The sequence below is a fragment of the Strigops habroptila genome, chromosome 11 (assembly GCF_004027225.2).
Source record: "Strigops habroptila isolate Jane chromosome 11, bStrHab1.2.pri, whole genome shotgun sequence".
Taxonomy (NCBI): Eukaryota; Metazoa; Chordata; class Aves; order Psittaciformes; family Psittacidae; genus Strigops; species Strigops habroptila.
This window is the reverse complement of record NC_046360.1, coordinates 36,221,442-36,238,286: the sequence shown is the minus strand read 5'-3', so window position 1 is coordinate 36,238,286 and position 16,845 is coordinate 36,221,442. Positions and strand designations below refer to the sequence as shown.

Genomic DNA, 16,845 nt, shown 5'->3' with positions numbered 1-16,845 from the left:
ACAAACAAGCTTTTTGTGTTGTGTTTTTGTGGAAGTAAACACAATTACGCCTCATGCTAAATGAGCAGCATACTAATTAGAAGTGCTGAATCAATTATTCCCCAGGAATTCCAGGCTATCGGCTGCCTAAGATCAGACATGGTGGTTTATAGAGTTTTCACAGATTCCCAGTAAGAAATAAGCAGAGCACAGCCACACTTCAATCTATGCTATACACACAGAGAGATTCCTTCCCTTCCCCATCTCATTTCTTTATGTTAAGCTGATTTTGCTTTACAACTTGAAAGTATTCTTGTTCCAGCCCCCCTTCCCTCACTGGCATTTTATGAATGCCTGTGGGCTGGATTAGAAACAAATGTTTCTAATGTTCTAACCAGCCTTCCACAGGTTAGAGTCGACATAGAGCCTTTTGGAGGAAACCAGATGTGGGAAAGCTTGTCATATTTATGTCTCATGCCATAAATACAAAACTATTGAACCAACATTTACAAAGTGCTCCAAAAGCCATCTGTCTGGATGTGTGCTCTAGTGCAGAATCTCACACCCCTTAGGATGCACAGCAGCACACAGAGCATCCCACTGCTCCAGCGAGCGTGGGGCTCCCCTCTGCCCAGGTCTCCTTTTGTCACTGTCTGCTAGTGCTGCTGATGTTAACTGAGAGGGAACGTGAGCATAAAGGTTATCTCATAGAATGAGTACATCAGTTATATCACAGAATCCCAGACTGGTTTGGGTTGGAAGGGAGCTTAAAGCTCATCCAGTTCCAACCCCCTGCCACAGGCAGGGCCACCTTCCACCAGAGCAGGTTGCTCCAAGCCCCTGTGTCCAACCTGGCCTTGAACGCTGCCAGGGATGGGGCAGCCACAGCTTCTCTGGGCACCCTGTGCCAGCGCCTCAGCACCCTCACAGGGAAGAGCTTCTGCCTCAGAGCTCATCTCAATCTCCCCTCTGGCAGGTTAAAGCCATTCCCCTTGTCCTGTCCCTACAGGCCCTTGTCCAAAACCCCTCTCTAGCTTTCTTGTTGGCCCCCTTAAGGTACCAGAAGGCTGTTATATGATGCTGAACAAGCACAGCATCAGTGATGCTGACTGACTCATTCCCAATTCAGGCACGGCCAGCCAGAACTTTTGCTACTCACAAAATAATGTTTCTTGCAAGCGCAGAAGTTCAATCTCTGTGATCCTTGCTCACAGCGACAACATGAGCTAGCTTGCAATTTCTAAGATTAATTCCTTTTTCCACATCCTGTGACATAGCCACTCAGTAGCACAGCTTTTCCTTACAACCCTGGTCATGCATCTCACCCTCAACCAGAAAGGAAAGTTTTAACAGAGATGCTGACACCTCCAGGGCCTGTTCCATCTTCACACATCCCCTAAGACTACCTGAGAAACACCTGGTACATAGAGGGCTGCTGAGATGATACTGAACCATTTTATGTAACACCCAAAACAGAAAGAGTGCTGTTCTAGCGTGGTTCAGACAGGTAAATACAAAACCAGAGAGTACAGGAAGGAGAGAACAAATAGAACAAAACCAAAACCAAAGCAAACAAAAAAAGCCCAGGTTTGTACATGTGGAAAAGGAGAATATGCTTCTAACATTACAAGAGAAGGTCAGTTTGCTTGTAAAGATGAAAACCGCCCCTAGGAATCGAATTCAGTGCTGAAAGCAGTTTGCTAAGAGATACAGGCAGGTCATGGCAGGGAAAATGCAGCAGGAGGGACATAATGCAGTAAGGAGCTGCAAACAGTCTTACAAAGGGTTACGCAACGCCAAGGAGTAAGGAATCCTGCAAGCAAAGGTCTGGATTCAGGGAGGGATGACAGGCTAAAACATGTAGCCCAAATAGACTCAGCATTTGCACCCTTTTACACTCAAGTGAGAAAATCTAAAGCAGCACTGAAGTACCTAAGCTCTAGTGTTACATTACACGTAGGTTTTCTAACCCAGAGCCTCAGACATTAAGCTTAGCCAGTGAACATCATATTCTACAGGCCAAGTTTTCAAGAGACCAAGATTTCTTGACGTATTTTTGCACCTGCAGTTATAAAGAGGTACACAGGACCGAGTTTGACTATCAGCTCTTCAGGAATACTTCATGGTATGAGAATCTCAAGATAAAAATACTCCTGAGCTCCTGAAAGTGCTGGAAACCTGTGACAGCACTGGAAACCCCGACGGGTGAACGAGTGAGTCCTATTGATATAACGTAGAATGGGATCAATGTGGAGAAGTGTCGGAGACGGCGGGAGAAATTGCAACACGACCATCCAGGGAATGATCAGCAAGTCTCGTTTATTTCATCAACAGGCTGCGGTTATATAGACATGATAATAAGCCTCATACATAGTGCAAAAGCTAGCTCATCATTGGCTTACAGTCAAATGTCATCTCCGCCCATACCTCCTTGTTCCTGAGACTCTTGTGGTTATACAGACCCTGTTTTTAACACTTCTCCGGCCTTCAGCCAACTCCCCCGTTGGTCAAGGACACAGTGTCCTTGCCTTATGTAGTCTTGTTTTTCTCACCCAGTTGTTTCTAACTTCACCAGCTGTATTTTATCATGTCCTTTTTCTTCCATCCAGAGTTCGATAAAACTCTCCACAGAGAAGAATTAATGCACTTCAGGGGGTGAAATGTGCCCTCGTACAGACCATGCCTCCAAAGGAAAGGTGAGAATTAGTCAGAGCCAACCCTGGGCTGGGTTTGGGCTGGATTTCCTTCTCAATGTTGTTGCTAGCTGAGGTTTGAACAGGCAACAATGCGTGATTTGTTGGAGTGAGATTTAATTAGAACAGCGCAGATGTTTTCATTCCTTTGTCCTATTTTTCAGTAATGCTCATTTCCCTTCTCCCGTCACAGATTAAAATAGTAAACTTTATGGCTCTAATATGACCTGCACTTTTCTGTGCCTGTTCTCTCCCACCATCTCCCTTTTAAAAAGTCCAAAGCAAGACAGCTTCAGCAGGGCCAGAAATTGCTCATTCTGAATTGCACGCTTCATGCTCCCTGGAATACAGCTGTAGCTTACTTAGCAACTGAGTGTCTCTACCAGCTTTGCAGTTCTGCATCCATCAACTATTTAAATATGAGCCTGACCCAGCTCCCAAACACAAAAGCAATAAACTTCAAAAACCAAAGGAACTGTATCTGGCACTTCTATCAGCTGTCACATTGCCAAGCAACAACACCGCAGCACCTTATATTTTTCCACTTTATTAAAGACAAGTGAAAGGCAGCTTCCTCTTGCGACTCCAGGTAATTATGATCTTCAGAATCACTGCGAATTAAAACCTATCACAGTCCTTTTTCTTCATGGGGATGATAACAGATGCAATGAGCTACCCCGTGTAAGTAAAACACTCATTCCCCATGAGTCACCTGTGCTCATCTGCGTGGTTAAAGAGCTGGGTCCAGCTCATGTGAGTTTGTATTTGGGTATTACGGACACAGATGGATTTGTATTTGGTTATTATGGATACAGGTGGGTTTGTATTTGGTTATTATGGATACAGATGGATTTGCATTTGGTTATTATGGATGCAGGTGGGTTTGTATTTGGTTATTATGGACACAGATGGATTTGTATTTGGTTATTATGGATACAGGTGGGTTCGTGTTTGGTTCTTATGGACACAGGTTGGTTTGTATTTGGTCATTATGGATAGAGGTGGGGTTGTATTTGGTTCTTATGGACACAGGTGGGTTTGGATTTGGTTTGTATGGACACAGGTGGGTTTGAATTTGGTTCTTATGGACACAGGTGGGTTTCTATTTGGCTACTGGACAACACTTACAGCATTAACGAGCTGCGACTCATTAAATCCCACCTCCTTTAGCAGGGACGCATGCAGGCAGTGGGCCAAGGGCAGCAGAACAGCTCCAGCCCTTCATCCCAAGCATCACAGAGCTAAACCCACCCTGGTGCTGCAGGGTATGGCTGTCTCCGGCACCAGGGAGCACTTCAGGCTCACTCACAGGCTGCCCTACGAGGGGCCCTGGGGCACGAAGGGCCTATCACCGCCGCACACAGGCGGCCCGAGGCCGGGATGAGGGGCGATAGCGCCGGTGGCACCGCACAGCCCCGCTGCGGAGCCGCTCTGACCTCCCCACCATGGCGGCGGGGAAGGGCCCGCCTTCCCTCAGCAACACTGTCGCAACAGCGCCTCGCTTTCGCTGCGCTTTACGGTAGGATCATAAAGCTGGGAAGGAGGCGGCGGGCGGCGCCATGGACCGGAGGAAGAAGCCGCTGGAGGTGGCCGCCTCCTCGGTGAGTGGGTCAGCGACCGGGGGGGAAGGAAGGGAAACCCCCCCGTCTCACCGGGAAGGCCTGTCCGGTGTGAGGGCGGCCAGCCGTGCCCTGCTGCCCGCGGACGGGCTCGGCCGGCGCAGGCCGCTGCCGGGGAAACCAGCACAAGGGGCGTGTTTTCTGTCCCCCGCTGGAACGCGCAGTCACCGAAGCAAGTGCTGGTTGAAAGGGTTGTGTGGTAACGTGTTTGGAGTCACGTCAGTGAGGGGCTGGGGCTGCGGGTTTGGCTCCTTCGCCTTCCCGACCAAGCCAGGGCTGGATTTGCCCCTATTCCTGATGTGATAAAATCAGGGCATGAGAGCGAAGTGGGAGTTTATTCCAGGGAGACCTTAGAGCAGCTTCAGTGCCTGAAGGGGCTATAGGAAACCTGGAGAGGGGCTTTGGATAAGGGCCTGTAGGGACAGGACAAGGGGAAGGGCTTTAACCTGCCAGAGGGGAGATTGAGATGAGCTCTGAGGCAGAAGCTCTTCCCTGTGAGGGTGCTGAGGCGCTGGCACAGGGTGCCCAGAGAAGCTGTGGCTGCCCCATCCCTGGCAGTGTTCAAGGCCAGGTTGGACACAGGGGCTTTGAGCAACCTGCTCTAGTGGAAGGTGTTCCTGCCCGTGGCAGGGGGTTGGAGCTGCATGAGCTTTAAGGTCCCTTCCAACCCAAACCAGTCTGGGATTCTGTGACTTCCTCTTTTTTTCTAAGGTACAGGAGGTCTGTGTCTTGGCAAATCAACCTCAGACCCCTGGGGACAGCAAGGTGCAGTGCCTTGCTGCTCTCCAGCAGTCTGTTAATAAGGGACTTTGTCCAAACACTTCATTTTTCCAAGTAAATAGCGTAAACAATGGGTTGTTGCACCGACTGCGTTTTGGATGATCACTTTTAAGCAGTGAGGAAAAAGGGTTAATTTACAACACCGTGCATTGTTGTTACAGGGACCTGAAAAAGCAAATGCTTTAGTGTTCCAAACACTGCTAATACCCAGTCTTCCACTTCCCAATTTAATGTACTCTGTGAGATTTGTCTTCTGTAGGGCTTGCAGGGAAAGTGTCACCAACATGCTCTTTCAGACTGGGTTTATTAATGTAACTTCAGGCTGGTGATATTCCTAATAAAAGATGAGATGGGCATTGTCAAAATGGCAATGCTACTTCTATATTTATTAGGGGAAAAACAAAGAAGAAGAAGACAGTCCATATAAACAGTATATGAACCAGTGGGAAAGTGTATGTATTTTATGAGAGCAGACTTTTTATCAGTTGTTTTCTGAGACAGAATTCTACCTAATGGTTGAGTTTTCTTTTCAAATTCAGTAGCATAGTTTCATTAGTCCTCCTCTATTGTTTGTCATTGGGAAGCTGGTAGAATCTGTATGGAATTATGTCTCTCTTATTCCCATTATGTATCAAAGGATATCTTTGGGGTTTTATTAAATACTTCGTAATAACTAGTATTTTGCGGGTTTTGTGTATTATTTGCTATAACTTAAGAGTGATCTTTATGATTGGATCAGTGCTTCACAGTTCCACATAAAAATGCAATCAAATGCTCATATAACTGTAAATGCCAGATTGTTTAACTAGAAATACAGTTATTTGTTACAGTAACTGATGTATGAGAAGTGTTTGGAGTGTCTTGGTTATGTGTTTGTTTTGCTGTTGCTGTAGTTGGTAGATCTCAAAGCAGAACTCTTCCGAAAGCAAGAGGAATTCAAAAAAGAAAAGCTCCTGAAAGATGCTGGTGCCTTCACAAAGCCCAAGACTTCTAATAAGGTAGAGATGTTTTGCCATTGTTGTTTTGGTCCTTCTTTCTCTTTAAAATAAGGAAGTTCATATTCAAATCTAAACCACTAAATACTCAGAGCTGTGTTGCTACTCAAATGTAACATCTACACGATGAGGGTGGTCATTAAATTTCATTTCCAGGTGAGATTCTTGTGTGCAGCAGAAAACTTGTCTCAGGCTTATGCCCATCTGAGTCACCTTTTAACCTTCATTCCCCCAGGAGCCACAGCTTTTGTCACTACAGGGAAAGATGCTGCTTTTTTATTTCTCCAAGACTTTGTACTTTGTTTCCTCTCATCCTGGACGATGAGAGACTCTTCCAGAATCACTGAACTTTCTTGATGAATGCTCTGCTCTCAGTTCTTTTATATCACTGTGCATAATATGCACAGTTATCTCTCATGTTTTAACTCTTTACTGGCAAGTTGGTTTTTTATTCACTGTGTAGCTTTCCAGTAGTAGAATACAATATTGCTGCCATATTTGAAGAATAAGCCAGCATTTACAATGTTAAGCTGCAAACAGGCAAACTGGTTGTGTTTTATATCTAAACAAAGGTAATAGAGAACAGAAACAATTCACAGCTTTGTTCTTACTTTAATAAGAACAATCTTGCTATTACTATTTTTGTAACCTTAACATCTGTATCAGAATAGATTTTGCTTGATTTCTAAGTACCTTTTCTTTGTTTCTCAGCCTGTCCTTAACTGTTAGATTGTACTGCACTTTAATCTTAGGACATACCTGCTCTGTCCTACAGCTCTGCAGGTGTGGCGTCAAGTCAATCATGATTAAGATGTTACTTACAAAGTCTTTCATGATTGATTTGCAAAGTTTGCATTGTGGAGTTGAAATATTTTTTAATCATTAACTATTTCAGCATTATTATTATTATATTTTTATTATTTGTTATAAAATTGTACCCACAGAAACCAAGCATCTGGAACAAACAAAACACAGGAGTTGCAAATCGAGCTGAGAAAGATGTTGAGCAGAAGAAGGAAGAGGAGCATATACTGGATACATCAAGGTAACTCTCAGGCTCTGTAAGGAAGGAATGCTTTCTAGAAGTTGCTTTCCAGTGTTTAGAAAAGCACATAAAGCAAGTTACACATGTTTTGGACCAGCAGTTCTCATTAGACCAACCAGTAAGACCAGCATCGATTCCATGCTTTTTACCAGTAATGTACAAACTGGATCCAGCAGTCTCATGCGCTGGGATCACCTGCTCTCATGTTATCACAGCTCTCTCAATCTGTCAGGTTACTGATTTTTTGAAAGTCATCTTCACAATTAAATGCCAGGGCAGCAATACATTAGAATTCTATAGCAAAGTGTTTCTGGGACAGAAAACAGCTCACTTCATTTCAAGATTTAGCTCATTTTCTAAATGGCTTAGTTGTACAATAAGATACATACTGAAAATGCAAATTATAAACCATTTGCTGGTTTTCTGTGAGCGGTTCCTTGCTCTTCAAACTTGTCTTCTACCATTCCAGAAATGAGCTCAGGTTTTCTCTTCAGTTTCTAAGATCGAGTGTAACTCCATGATCTCTCTTTATTTTCTTCGCCTTCCCTGTAAAACAGTATTTCAGTATCTCATACCTGCAAATAATGGTCTAGCTTCCAGTACTGACAGACTTTAGTAGTTAGAGGTGGAATACGTGTTCTATCGGGTTCCCACCTACTTGATTTTACAGTTAAGATTAATTCTGTAACTTCTCTCTAAATGATTTTTTCAGTATAAACACTGGAACTGGACATGTATCTTCAGAAAATGTCAGTTAAGCTTCAAAACCAAAACCAGGCATCAGTCAGCTTCTAGTAAACGTTTCAAGTGCTCCTGGTACTTTTGCTGTTCCATTTCTCTAAGGCTAAATTGGTTATTTTACCTGTGTGAATTGGTGGGATTGCAATGTTTGGTTTGTTTTGCTTTTCTTTCTCAGGAAGAAACTAAGGAGAAAGCAAAGCTGTATGAGAAAATGAGCAAAGGCAACCTTCCAGGTGAAAAAAAAATCGTCATTTAAATGAGTATTTTTATATACACACAAATATAAAACTTGGTTTTTAAAATGTATCCTGAAAGGTGGTATTTCTCACTCTGGTGACTCACAAGCAGCTACACTATGAATTCGCTGCTTGTCCCTTGTACATGGGAATTATTTTTTTGAGTTATTACATGAAGTGATTGACATAGGTTATTCTGCTTTGAAAGGGAGAAAAAGTACAGATACTAGAGAAAATGAAATTGCTTTCTGAAGGGCAGCCTGTCCTAGTAAAGCACGATGGGCTGTTTCACTCATTAAGTGGGTGGAATATATTCTGGGGTTTTTTCAGCATAGAATCTTAGAAAACCAAAATTAATTTATTGCCCATTATGCAGTCTTTAGATTGCATTGCCGATGTTGTGTTCTGCATCTTAATTCTTGGACCTTTATGAAGAGAAGAGCAGGAGGGCAATCTGGCTGGTCCATGTGTGAGTGCCAGTCATGCAGCTCATAGGGTTAAAGAATTCTGATCTGTGCCTCTCTTCTCTCACATTCAGTCCCCTGTGAGAAGCAGGAATGCAAATCTCTGTAATTCGTCTCATGTTTTCTTTACTAGTGTCCATCTTTGTCCTTGTGACTCCACCACTTCTCTAAAAAGTGTTCCAGGGGCAGCTTCACTACTGCTGACTTACCAAGTGTTAAGCATCAAGGAAGTATTTGAACTGTTCCATAACAAACTCTGTGCTGCTGAACTCCTTAATGGGCAGAGAATGTTTTAGTGCAAAGACTCAACTTGTTCTGTACTATACACAAATGATTAATTGCTTTAAAATACCCCAAAACTTCTATTCAGAAATAGAAGTTACCACTATGGAGCTGATTTATAGCTCCAGGTTTGTTTGGCACTGAATGAGATTTAAGTATTCCCCAATAGCTTGGTCAAGGGCATTGCTGGCAGCTGAAAAGCTGATTGTAACTATTTTGTATTGATTTTGTGTTCAATTCTGTTCTTTTCATGGCTGTTCTCTTAAGAATTGATTTTCTGCCTTAGATGAAGAAACGGAGGATTTGTACCTAGTGGATTTCACTCAGAAGATCATAGACAAACAGCACGAGGTGCAGGAGCTGTATCAGAGCGACGCTGCTAGAAAGACTTTAGAAAAAGACACAGATGATGAGGATGCTCAACCTGAAATGGAAATACCACCACCTGAGGACCCAGATGAAGAATGGTTGGTACTAGGGTTGGGCTTGGCTGTCCTGACTTTTCCTTCCCATATAGGTAACGCTGCAATAGAATCTACATCCAGGATTTAGAGAAATAGCAACTGGGGAGATGTACTATAAGTGAGATGTCATAATATCCTCTCATTCTCTTGTATAGTTTATGGCAGTTCTGATTGCAGCATTGATACAATTTTATACTTTTGGCATCTTGAAATGTACTTCAGCAAAACCTGGGGGTATTATTGTATCCACCTTCTCTACTTGTGTGTGATGTACAAAACGAGCAGTCATTTTCGTTGTGTGACCTCCTCTTAAAGCAGAGAAACACTGACCACTAGTTGTTCATCCAAGACATTCAGGATGGTTATGAAACTGGTCTGACTAAACATTTTCTTTTCCTATTTGTTCAAAATGTTTATGGAACAGAGATTTAATTTCTGGTAATCAGTTTAAAAGAGCAGTAACTGATACGAAACAGAACACACACACACACACACACACACCCCTTCAGTCTCTAGTTTATTAGGCGAAGATCAGATTTGCAGTGTTTCAGACTGAATTGGGAGAGTGAATCCAGCAGAAAGACTGCTGGGTTGGAAAGGCAGATGTACCCATTCCCAGCATCCTGCTGTGAAATTCAGGATGAAACTATCCAAGAGCAATGGGCTCAAATTGATTTGTGCTCCTGTTGCCTTAACATATCAGAAATTACCATTCACATGGTGCTTTTCCATCACTGCCTACATCTCACTTCAGTGACATGTATTATCATTATTAATATACTCTTCATCTCAGTGAGGCCAGATCCTAATGAGGATATTTGGGTACTGGCATAACTGATGCTGATTATCCTGTAGCCATAGTTACATCTTTACTATAGAGAATGTAGACTTTTTTCCTACTTGTGTTACATTATAATTAAACCCAAAGAGTACTTACTGAGCTGTAGATCTCCTTAGAAATTATGTAAAGGAGTAAACTAAAAGCACAGATCTTTACAAGTTTGGGTTTTGGGAACCAGATTGCCAGTCATACTTTTTCAGGTGTAGTATTAATTCTTTAGACCAGGATAATTGAGGCAGCTTGATGCTCAAGAACTTCCTGGCATTACAGCACAATAACTACAGCTCTTAACAGCTTTTCAACAACTGTAAATTAAGTCTTCAGTGCTATAAATAATTAGCAGCACAATACGTGCTTCAAGGGAACATTTTGCTTGCATTTTAGTCAGCCTTTGTTATGGCAGTTGAATGAATGCTATCAGCCTACTCTAAAGGAGCTTTAGACTGATAATTGAAGTGGATTGTAGCAATTTCATATCTGCAAGAAGTCAATGCCACGTCATTATTGTCACCATGGGAAGCAAGTACCAGGCTCAGTTTTATTTTGGTGTGAAAGCTACACAATGTTGTAACCTTTGACTATTTTTTTTATGCTATCTTATTGCCAAGGCAAATGCTGGCTCAGAGGGAGCTGGAGGAAATGTCTGTGATAACACTGTCATATGCCCTGTTCAGAATGTAGTCCCTTAGCCTGTGAGTCTGTTGGAGAGACTGAGAAGTGATGAATTCTCTTTGGAAAGCACCACTGCTTCTATCTTCTGGTTAAAGAGTTCTGCAAATAGAAGTTCTGATTCAGATTTCCTTTGCTTTCATTACAGGGTTGATTATGTTGATTTCTTGGGCCGATCTAGACGCTGTATGAAGAAGGATCTGCCAGGTCTACTTAAAATGGATCAGGAACTTCAAGGGAAAAGGTGTGGTTTCTCTGATGGAAGTGCATGCTCCTTGCAGTGTTTAACATGAGTTTTCTTAATGAGAAGCAAATGAGGCTGTGATTTTTGTTAGCCCATTCTCAATCCAGAGTTACTGATGCTACTACTTCCTCTTGATTTACTTCAGACAAACTTCTGCTGGTTACAGCATTGTGCCTTAAAAAATAGACAAGCTGCAAAGAAATTATGAATTAGTGATGTGATCAGAACTTCTTATTATAATCCATATATTATTCCAAGGCTTCTGTTTTATTTCACGTTGGCAGCTGCCCATTTGAAATACATAGCTGGTGTATCAGTTTGAAATAGCAACAGGATGGAGACCCTGTTCTCAAATAAAAGCCCAAAGGAAGTTATTAATAAACTACTAAGGGACACTTTTTAATGTAAATGCTGACTGAATGTAAAACATCACTTACGGGACATAGTTTTGTGTTTGTCTTCACCATGTACCATAGTCATCAGTGTGGCATCACTAAATGGTGCCTGCAATGATCTATCCTTTTAAAAACTGCAGGAGTGGATCAGACCCAATCAACACTTTCACTGTTTGCTACTGTAAAACTGCTCTCTAATCCCTACCTTTTCTTTTTAATTAGACTAGTTCCTGATGGGAATACTCTCTTATCTGAAGACATGAAAAGAGAACTTCAGAGGCAGCAGTGGGAAAAAGAAGAAGAAGAAGCCCTCAGAAAACCCATGGGACCCATACATTATGAGGACATTAGAGAAAATGGTATGCTTCCAAACTTCATATTGCTTATCTTTGTATTCCCAAAGAGATCAGATTTAGAGGAAGCAAGGGAAAGTTACTACTTGTGCCTACCTGGTAAAGTTGTAGGTGTTAAGCCACATGTGTAAAACCCATTCAAATTACCACTACATAAATCTAGATTTATATTTCTTCAGATGTCATTCCCTCCTCCTGTTTTCTCCTTCAGGAAGCTTCACTTCATGCATCATCTAAACCATGCCCTTTATAGCCATCTAAAACTAATGCAGTGTATGTTGTTGGGGGTAATGCTGTGCCTGAAAGCAGGATGCAGGGTGCTTGGAGTTACTGTCAATTATAAACTGAGTGTAATTTAAATTTATTGATGCTCTTTGCAGAGGCCAGGCAGCTTGGTGTTGGGTACTTTGCCTTTTCTCGTGACCAAGAACTTAGGCATAAACAACGAGCAACGCTGGATATGCTCAGAGAGCAGGTATGAGCTTAAAGAGCAAACTGGGGTATGAGGGTATCCCGATTTCACTGGTTTTGATTTGTTTAAGTCTTACACTAGGTGATGCCTACAGCTGACTCCAGAAATATTGGGCCTCTCTCCCTGTTGAAGCATGGTAGCTGATAAGGATTGCTTTTAGTTGTTAGTGAAGGAAGATATAATTGATTATAATAACAGAGGAATATTAATTCATGTTTTTCTTTGCTGTTAAGACACTTGATCAGAGAACTAAACGTGAACAGTTGAAGGAGAAAAGGAAGGCAGCTCTGGATGCAAGGCTGTCTAAACTGCGAGCACGGAAGATTAAAAAGTTAAGGGAAGCTGGATTAGAGGAAGAGGCGTTGAAACTGGAGAATGGAGGTATGATCTGCTGCCTGGTTAAGTTAAACACTTGCTGTTTCAGCTTGTACTTGATGGAGAGGCATATTCTAATTGATTTAGGTTTGGACGTTAAATATATTGGTATTATGTGTTCTAAATACTATAACTGTTAAGATAGAGTTCAGATAATCGTGTGTAGATATAAAATCATGCCAGAAATAGCTTACTAATGCAGGTAGAAATACCATATGTAGACTGTAGGCTTTTTTTTGATGCACACCTGACAGCAGGAATTATGTGGCTTAATTCTGCAGGCTGAGGTTAGAGCTGCTGAAATCTTCCTGGCTCTTTCTTAAGATGAAGTAGAATAAAAAGCAGTGACAAGTTAATTTTGATATATCCAGTCTTACAGTTTCCGTGCAGTCTGTAAATCAGACATGCAGCTGAGTTTAGAATTTAGCATGCTGGGGTTCTAATCCCATCTCCGCTCTGTCTCCTTATGACACTGCTGCTCAACCTGTACTGTCTGTCTCCCACTGTAAAATGTTGCTAATATTTCACTGTGTCAGAATTCTATGCAAGTGATTAACTGGGAAGTGTTCTGGAAATGAAGAACAGTCCTGTGCCACTGCTGCTACTGTTGTTCAGAAGAACAAACACCACAAACTGTTTTCTCCAGTAAATGAATAGAGATAACACACTAATGTTCTTATTTTTTACCTAATTTTTTAGCTTCAGTATAACACTTGGCACGTTGCTTTTTGGGTTATTAGGCAGTAGATTTTTCAGCAATCTTCTTGATACAAGTAGAAAGCTAATGAAGTGTCTCCTGGTGAATATGTTTTCTGGTTATCTGCCTCTTACCCATTATCTTTTCTGAATTAATATGCTGTAATTAGGGAAAAAAAATCACCTCCCTACTCAGATGTATTTCATTATTAGAATGAAATTAGATAACTAGTATGAGCTCTATAAATGCAAATAACTCTTGCTTCCTATTCCTCCTATGAGGTTCATGTAGATTTTATCCTGTTACTCACAAGTACTGCGCTCTCTTTGTGTAACATAGAAGTGAAAGCTGCTACTGATGAACCAGAAGCTCCAAGAGTTCCTGCAGCAAGTAGAAAGGTAGAGGTTGTCATCCAGGAGAGAAGAGATACAAAGCCTGGCGTGCCTTACGTCCGAGAGTGGGATAAAGGCAAAGGTAAGGAGACGGAGATTCAGAAACACTGTGTACACTGCTGCTTTCATGTCCATTTTGTCTGGTAAGACTGAGGAGCAATGAAGTACATCTTCGGGTCATCTTTTGAAGTGTGGTGACCTTGAGCTGTCATGCCATTCCACTGGTTTTGACCAGAAATCAGCAGCTGTCATAGTAACCAGAATATCTACCACTCCTGTTGAAATAAAGAAGTTACTGGGTTTTGCCTGTGCCCACTAGAGATAATCTCATCTCCATATCTAAGCTCTTCATGGCTTGACTGGTTTCTATTGTCTATTTAGTTAGACTCATCCAGCTGATCAGTTGTTTTTTGTAACCAATGACCACATTGTTATAGGATCTTACAGTGACAAGGATGAGTTATGTAGAGGATGGTTTATCTTTAATACTCAGTGCTTTCATTCCTGCTCTGTAAAGAAAGTGGACTGTCAGCTCAGCCAGCAATCCAGTCCTAGGTGGAAACGTAACTTCAAATAGTTTCACGCAGCTGCATCTTCTCTGTTTGCTGGTTTGTTTTCTTTCCTTTCTGGCTGACCTCCAGACCCTGAAATCTATATTCAATCTGCCATTTTTCTTGCTTCTACCAGAATTGATGTTTGGACAGTGGTTGAAGAAACAGGAAGAACTCAGAGATGAGCGAGACCCAGAATTTGCACCACCTTCTGAGTACTTCGTGGGACCAAAGAAAGGTGGTGATTACAGAAGTCGGAATTCAAAACAGAATGAAACCTCCTCTGAAAAACTGGAACCAGAGACAGCACAAAACCCAAGGATGCCATCAGTGCAGGCCAATGGCGGCAGCGCTGGGGAAGGGCCACCATCCACGCAGGCTTACAACAGCAGTGTTCGACATGAGTCGGCATCAGCAGCGCCCTGTGGCAGTAACACTCAAGCTGTGCCATCATCATCGGAGGACGACAGCAGCGATGATGAGGATATGCCACCATCAGCACAGGCTTATGGTTATGGTGCTCGAGGTGTGCCACCGCCAATGCAGGCTTATGGCTATGGTGCTCCACATATGCTGTCATCAGTGCAGGCTTATGGCTATGGCACTCATGATGTGCCATTTCCAATGCAGCATTATGGCTACGGCGCTCCAGGCATGCTGCCACCAATGCAGCCTTATGGCTACGGCACTCACAACATGCCATTCCCAATGCAGGCCTATGGCTATGGCACCCAGGAGGCACCTCCAGGAATGCAGCCTTGTGGTTGCAGCAGCCAGGATGCACCTCCAGGAGTGCAGCCCTATGCTTGCAGTGCCCAAGATGTGCCTCCAGGAGTGGAGCCCTGTGGGTACAGTGACCAGGATGCACCTCCAGGGGTGCAACCCTGCAGCCACAGTGAGCAGGATGCACCTCCAGGGGTGCAGCCCTCCAGCCACAGTGAGCAGGATGCACCTCCAGGGGTGCAGCCCTCTAGCCACAGTGACCAGGATGCACCTCCAGGGGTGCAGCCCTCCAGCCACAGTGACCAGGATGCACCTCCAGGGGTGCAGCCCTCCAGCCACAGTGACCAGGATGCACCTCCAGGGGTGCAGCCCTCCAGCCACAGTGACCAGGATGCGGCACCTTCAGCGCAGCCCAAAAGCAGTGATGCTCAAAATCGGGAGCCACTTTACCAAAGTCTAGATGCTATGCTGTCATATTACAGACAAGTGACTTGAACTGAGCAAAACACTAAGCAAGAGTTGTGATGTAAAGAACTGAAACAGAATTACCTTCTGGGCAGGAATACTATTTTCCTGCATCTGGGAAAAGTAAGTTGCTGTAAGTAGACCAAAATAAACCTGGAGACCTAAGCTAGTTTACATCACAGCTGAATTCTGCCCTCCTGGTGGTTCTTCTTACTAAAATTACGTGATTTTTTTTTTTTGTGCAGTAGTCAAGTTTAGTACATATTTAATTTTAACTCTTTGCCATTTACACAGGAACTTTGCAGTATATTAATGGCTTTCTTTCAAAAGATGAACTCTTCCTTTACTCTGTCGCTCCCCAGCTAGCTTCTGCTCTGAAGGTACCGTGTGTTCAGTGCTATATGTAGAAACAGTATTGAAAGGGCAGGCTCTCTGCTGCTAAATACAGGATGGTTTTAGGAAACTTGTTATCTGAGTCTCCTGCCTTTAGGAAGTGCAGAATATTATCAAGTGAACAGCGGTGTTTTGTACAGTCTTAATGGCTTCTGCATTCCTGAGGTCTGTGTATAACTCGTAATTCTGTGGAGCAAATTGGAGCTGAGAGAGGCATTGCAGAGATCAATAACTAATGATGGTTAGAATATGAATAAACGCTTCACTAAGGCAGCAGTCTTGACACTTGAAATTACTGGCTTGCTGGTTCAGAAAATGCTCTCAAACTGCATCTCTCGTTTCATCTGTTGTATTTATGGCTTTATTTAATGCTTTTCTTTCCAAAACCTGTGATATCGGAGTCATTATATGTAAAAGCAGACTAACCACTCCATCAAGCTTTTATTTCAGAATGGAGAATAATACCTATTAACCATGTAGAATATTTTTCATTTCTGAAGGCAATTTAGATAGTGTCATTTGTATTTTAAAAGCTCAGACAAGGGTAAGACCTAGAAAAGCAGGTTAAAATGGGTAATTTCATACATACAATGTGTATATTCTATTTTCTGTTCCACTCTTCTGTGACCCCCCCCCCTGCAGTCCTGATCCATCTCTGGGGCAACAGCACAAGAGGGATGTGGAGCTGCTGGAGCAAGTCCAGAGGGGAGGCCACGGAGCTGCTGCGAGGGCTGGAGCAGCTCTGCTCTGGAGCCAGGCTGAGAGAGCTGGGCTGGGGCAGCCTGGAGAAGAGAAGGCTCCTGAAGGGGAGACCTTAGAGCAGCTCCAGTGCCTAAAGGGGCTCCAGGAAACCTGGAGAGGGGCTTTGGACAAGGGCCTGTAGGGACAGGACAAGGGGAATGGCTTTAACCTGCCAGAGGGGAGATTGAGATGAGCTCTGAGGCAGAAGCTCTTCCCTGTGAGGGTGCTGAGGCGCT

At 43.1% G+C, this 16,845-nt stretch overlaps 1 protein-coding gene across 1 annotated transcript; it reads left to right on the top strand.

The window, feature by feature from the left end:
- Positions 1–4,183: 4,183 nt before the first annotated feature.
- Positions 4,184–16,141, top strand: CCDC174 (coiled-coil domain containing 174). Its single transcript, XM_030502229.1, has 11 exons — positions 4,184–4,273; positions 5,965–6,069; positions 7,011–7,112; positions 8,034–8,085; positions 9,121–9,301; positions 10,957–11,052; positions 11,670–11,806; positions 12,181–12,275; positions 12,506–12,653; positions 13,684–13,818; positions 14,424–16,141. The coding sequence occupies exons 1-11, from the start codon at positions 4,232–4,234 to the stop codon at positions 15,503–15,505; spliced, it is 2,175 nt and encodes a 724-aa protein (XP_030358089.1). The 5' UTR covers positions 4,184–4,231; the 3' UTR covers positions 15,506–16,141.
- The last annotated feature ends 704 nt before the right edge of the window (positions 16,142–16,845 follow it).